The sequence below is a fragment of the Cryptomeria japonica genome, chromosome 9 (assembly GCF_030272615.1).
Source record: "Cryptomeria japonica chromosome 9, Sugi_1.0, whole genome shotgun sequence".
In the NCBI taxonomy this organism is placed as follows: domain Eukaryota; kingdom Viridiplantae; phylum Streptophyta; class Pinopsida; order Cupressales; family Cupressaceae; genus Cryptomeria; species Cryptomeria japonica.
The window spans coordinates 390,335,406-390,340,647 of record NC_081413.1 but is presented as its reverse complement, the minus strand read 5'-3'; the positions used below and the strand labels follow the sequence as shown (position 1 = coordinate 390,340,647).

Below are 5,242 nucleotides of genomic sequence, written 5' to 3'. Positions count from 1 at the left end.
TTTTTTTTCAAATGAAACACATCATTGTATCTCAAAATTGTCTCTATGAATGGTTTGACATATCCTTTTTAATTATATTTTTTAAGAGATTACCCTTGTTAATTATAATTATTCTTTAACATTTATTGAAATTGACATTGCAAAATTATTTTTTAAAAAAGAGATTAGTATGTGCAAAATATGAACATATGCTATGTTAATATGATAAATATGTTTGTTTTTTTCTCCTCTCAATTTATGTCATAAGTATCTTTATGAATGGTTTTACATGTTATTTCAAATTATGTTTGCATTTCTTTTTCTATGTTTATATTACTCACCTACTCTTGCAAATAGATATATGTCGTCATTTTGTATTACAATCATATTGTTATATATTTATATTTGAAAAAAAAAATTATCCACAGATAGACCACATTCCTTTGCTACTCAACAGACCATGCCCTGGTCATACAAATTGATACAATGCAAGAGAAGCGAGCTCATCGAAATGAAATGCAACGTGCAAGGTACCATGGAAGGAAAATTATTATTAACAAAAGTAGGCGAGAGACCCAACACACAAATCTTAAGCAAGCCTCTACATCCATATTTTCTTCTTCCCAATATCCAACAGAACTACAAACACATGTGCCTCAACTTGAACATACAAGTCAACCTATCCCAATAGGTCATATGCATACACCCCCAAATTTTTCACAAAATTATTGCAATGCTAGAAACAAATTTCGCTCGACGTTGGACAAACTTTCAAAGTTTTCAACATGTCTAGTTTGCATGGAAAAATATCCAGGAATTAAAACTAGACAACAAAATGGAATTAATACTTGTTACAGATGCGCATCAGAAAAAAATGGCCATCACTTCTCAAAATGGAACAACATGGACCCCGGTGAACAACCACACTGTTTGCAAATACTAACTCAAGTTGAGGAGATGTTGATAGCAAGGGTTAGTCCTGTCCTTCAGGTAACTTATGCAAGAGGGGGGCAACTCAAATATAGTGGACACACTATTTCTTTTCCTCAAGATATTTCAGCAATTGTATCCCATTTGCCTAGACGTGTAGATGGATTGGACATAATAATAGTTAACAGGAAAACCAGTATGCAACAACAATACAACTTCTATGTAAGTAGAGGACGTGTTTATGATGCATTGCAATATAAGATATCATATGACCAATACTACAATGATGTACAAGTAGATATCGCAGCATTAATATCCTTACCCCTTAACCCCACAGACATATCTAGCCTTCTACATGCAACAACTTCAAATCCAGATCCCATTGATATGAGCTTCATGCAAGAAAAAAGTAAAGGAGATGATCCATTTGAAGAGAATTTGGAGACAACTACTTCATTTGTGGCTAACCTTCCACCGTCATGCAGAGAGGTCGAAGAAGTACGCTCCTTATTACAACTAGGCAAAGGAAGACCACCTCCTATAATCCAATGGCCACCCATCTCCCCATTTCCCATTAATGAATACAACACTGAAGGATTATTTGTGATGTCATTCCCCACTTTGTTCCCAAAGGGTACAGCTGCATTCAAACAACCACGTCCCAAAGATGTTAAGCTACATGAGTATGCTCTCCATCTCCTGCGATACCATGATAACAGGTTCGGACAACACCCACGATTTAGGTACTTTATATTGAATATAATTATGCGGCATCGAAGTCAAGCCACATCATCTATTTTTGTTCAAAAGCAAATCCATGATGAACTCCCTGCAACAATTGGTGCCCTTCGTCAAAGATTAAAGGACTTTCCTGATGACAAGCTTGCTAATCAACTTATGCGTTTTAGCTCATCAATTCGTGGTACGAAACCATTCTGGAACCAACACAAAAGGGAACTTATTGATATGGTAATTCAAATTGGTTTCCCAACACTATTTTTCACACTCAGTGCAGCAGATACAAAATGGCCAGACTTACATACAATCATGCCATCCACCACACCAACAAATCCGTATGCGGCTTCAAAGTGGCGGATACAAAATATAGTTCAAAACCCCCACCTTACTGCACTCTACATGCATCATAGATTCACAACATTTCATGCCGAGGTCTTGGAAAAACTTCTTGGCGCAACTGACTACTGGTACAGGTATGGCTCTGCCAAGTTTTACATTTAAAATTTAAGTCTTATTAGTTTTTAGTCTAAACACCTTATTTTTTAGGTATGAGTGGCAACATAGAGGCTCAACACATATCCATGGTTTCATTTGGCTACAAGAAGCACCAAACATTGATAAAATGTAGTGGAATCACATTCCATCAATACAAAATGCACTACAGTACATTGATAGATATGTCTCTACATGGAATCCACGAGCACTGGACCTTAGAAACCAAACATTCCATCGATCAATTATTGATGATCCTTGCTTGATGGACACAACAATGATTCAATCAAGTGATGCTTCAAATGACTATTGTGAGTTGGTCAATTCTGTTCAACGACATACAAAGTGTACTGCCCAAAGTTGCCTCCAAGAAAGGGCACAACTCTTCTATGTCGTTACAAAGCCCCTTGGACCATTCAAGAAAAATCTACTCTTTCAAATGTTGAAAATGGCCAACCGAAACACACCCCTGCTCGCAATGATGACCGCCTCAATCTTCACAACCCATTCATACTTTCTATATGGAGGGCCAATGTAGATTGTCAACCGGTTCTCTCAATAGATGCTGTGATCAAATATATTGCAAAATATGCAGCTAAAGCTGAAAACAAATCTGAGACATATCATCAAATGTTGTCTCGCATTTCAACAAACTTTGAGCCTGATAAACCAGCTCCTAATGCTTTTCGAAAAATGCTTGTAGAGAACCTTGTTGACTGTGATATAGGAGCTCAAGAGACTTGTCACCTTTTACTAAAGCTACCACTATCCCTCTCTAGCAGAACATTTGTTTCTTTAAATGTGAACCAAAAAAACTTCCAACGTGTTTCAATCTCCCCCATAGGAACAACCACTTATCCAAATTATATTGCAACCTACATGGAAAGGCCTATACATCTAGAGAGAATGTGTCTTATTGATGTAACTAAAAAATGGTCATTCAATGCATCTTGAAAATGCGATCAATGGAAAGAGAGAACCAATCTTGTAATAGTTCGAGTCTCCCCTAGATTCACATCCATACCTTCAAAGGAGGACAAATATTTTCAAGCATTTTGTTGGAGTGAACTAATACTATACCATCCATTCCGCAACATTGAGATGGATTTTGGCTCTTCAGATGATGAAATTAAAGCACAATGGGAGAGGTTCTCCAACAACTACCATCCATGGCATGTACATCGAACAACCTCAACAACAACGGAAGAAAGTGATACTAGCACTCCTGCAAGCGAGCCTGAACAGATACAACAAGACTTCCTTACTGAATGGCAAGCCCTTTCAGCTTTATACCCAGGAATTCCTATTCAACTGGATGAACTTGATATGCTTGGCCAACGTGAAATTGACTTGAGCCATGACTGGGGAAAACACCACATACCCACACAACAAAAAGTTGTAGCTACTACTTTCATACACTCCAATCGGACAACATTTCAATCCCACCATGTTTACAATCAACAAGCCACATATGACTTGTCTATACAACAACAAAGGGCATATGATTTGGTTATTACACATCTACAACACAATACTTTAAAGCCACCACTAAAGATTATTGTTCAGGGAACTGCAGGCACGAGAAAGTCTCACCTGATAACGAGCATAAAGTCTACAATGATGAGATTGGCACCACCAGGACAATCACCACTACTACTCCTTGCACCAATAGGAGTTGCAACATTCAACATACAAGCTTCAACAATCCATTCTGCCCTTCGAATTCCAATCAAAGAAATGGTCCCCCTCCAAGGACAAACACTTGCCAGCTTCCAAGAAAGCATGTACTTCATTCATTATATTCTAATAGATGAAATGAGCTTCATTGGTCATAGGTTAATACAATGTATTGATATGAGGTTGTGTGAGGCTTTCCCTACACATAACCAAATCCCATTTGGAGGACGCTCAATCATACTATTTGGTGACTTGGGCCAGCTACCACCTGTCAAGGACATTCCAATGTATGCTTCAAATTCTTATGGAGGGACACTATGGCAAACCTTCACAACAATTATAACATTGGATAAAATATTTCGACAAATTGGAGAGCAACCTACACAAATTGCTTTTCATGAACTCCTCTCAGATTTGCGAAATGCAACACCTACAATTGAAGATTGGCAACTTCTAATGTCTCGATCAAGTTCATCACTCACCTCTGTAGAACAATCAGTTTTTTTACCATCCAAACATCTTTTTGCAACAAATGAAATGGTGTCATTGCATAATAAACGCATGTTGTTGTCTTTAGCAAAACCTGTTGCCCTATCTACTGCAGAACAGATGAAGGGATTGGCATGCTCAAATCCTAATGATGAACAACTACAATCAAATATCTTGCTATGTATTGGCCAAGAGGTTATGTTGTCTACAAATCTATGGGTGGAAACAGGACTAGTCAATGGTGCTCTTGGACAAGTCAGAGAAATTGTATACAATGATGGTGAACACCCACCTCAACTGCCCTTATTTGTTGTTGTTCAATTCCAAAATTACACAGGCCCACCTTGGGATCACAATAACCCAACAAATATACCTATACCACCAATAAGCCGAGGTCTTCGACGCCAGATGCCACTAAAAATGGCTTGGGCATTAACAATACACAAATCACAAGGACTCACACTTCAAAGAGCAACAATTGACATTGGCAACATTGACCAGCAAGGTATGACATTCACAGCTATTTCGAGAGTTCGTAATTTGACAAGCCTTCACATTCACCCAGCATTCACATTTGAAAGGTATGCACGAATGCAACAAAGTCCACATGTCACTCGACGCAAAGAAGAGGAGGCACTGTTGAAGATATTATCAGATTCACAATCTACTGTAAGATCCATTTGAGGTTTGTTCCTTCTATTCTTAGTAATTTCCTTATATTATTCATACCTTTCAATCTTACCACATTTTTCAAATTAAACAACTCTATTTTACAAATTTCAGGTGTTTTGTGAATGTCCAAGACATGTTCAAAACAATGCTTCTAATTTTGATCTCTAAAAGGTAAATTATTAAACTCAATCAGGTTAGACAAATTCAATTGGACAATTTTCTTTTTCCATAGTTTTCTATTATATAGTATGATTCAATTACACTA

The 5,242-nt window shown here is 37.4% G+C and overlaps 2 protein-coding genes across 2 annotated transcripts; both read left to right on the top strand.

The window, feature by feature from the left end:
* Nucleotides 1-465: 465 nt before the first annotated feature.
* On the top strand, nt 466-2,148 carry LOC131073864 (uncharacterized). The gene has a single exon (XM_058010372.2). It carries the CDS (start codon nt 466-468, stop codon nt 2,146-2,148), a length of 1,683 nt encoding a protein of 560 aa, XP_057866355.2.
* A 1,092-nt stretch (nt 2,149-3,240) lies between these two features.
* LOC131073844 (uncharacterized) lies at nt 3,241-4,989 on the top strand. The gene has a single exon (XM_058010358.2). The coding sequence runs from the start codon at nt 3,241-3,243 to the stop codon at nt 4,987-4,989; it is 1,749 nt and encodes a 582-aa protein (XP_057866341.2).
* Nucleotides 4,990-5,242: the final 253 nt, after the last annotated feature.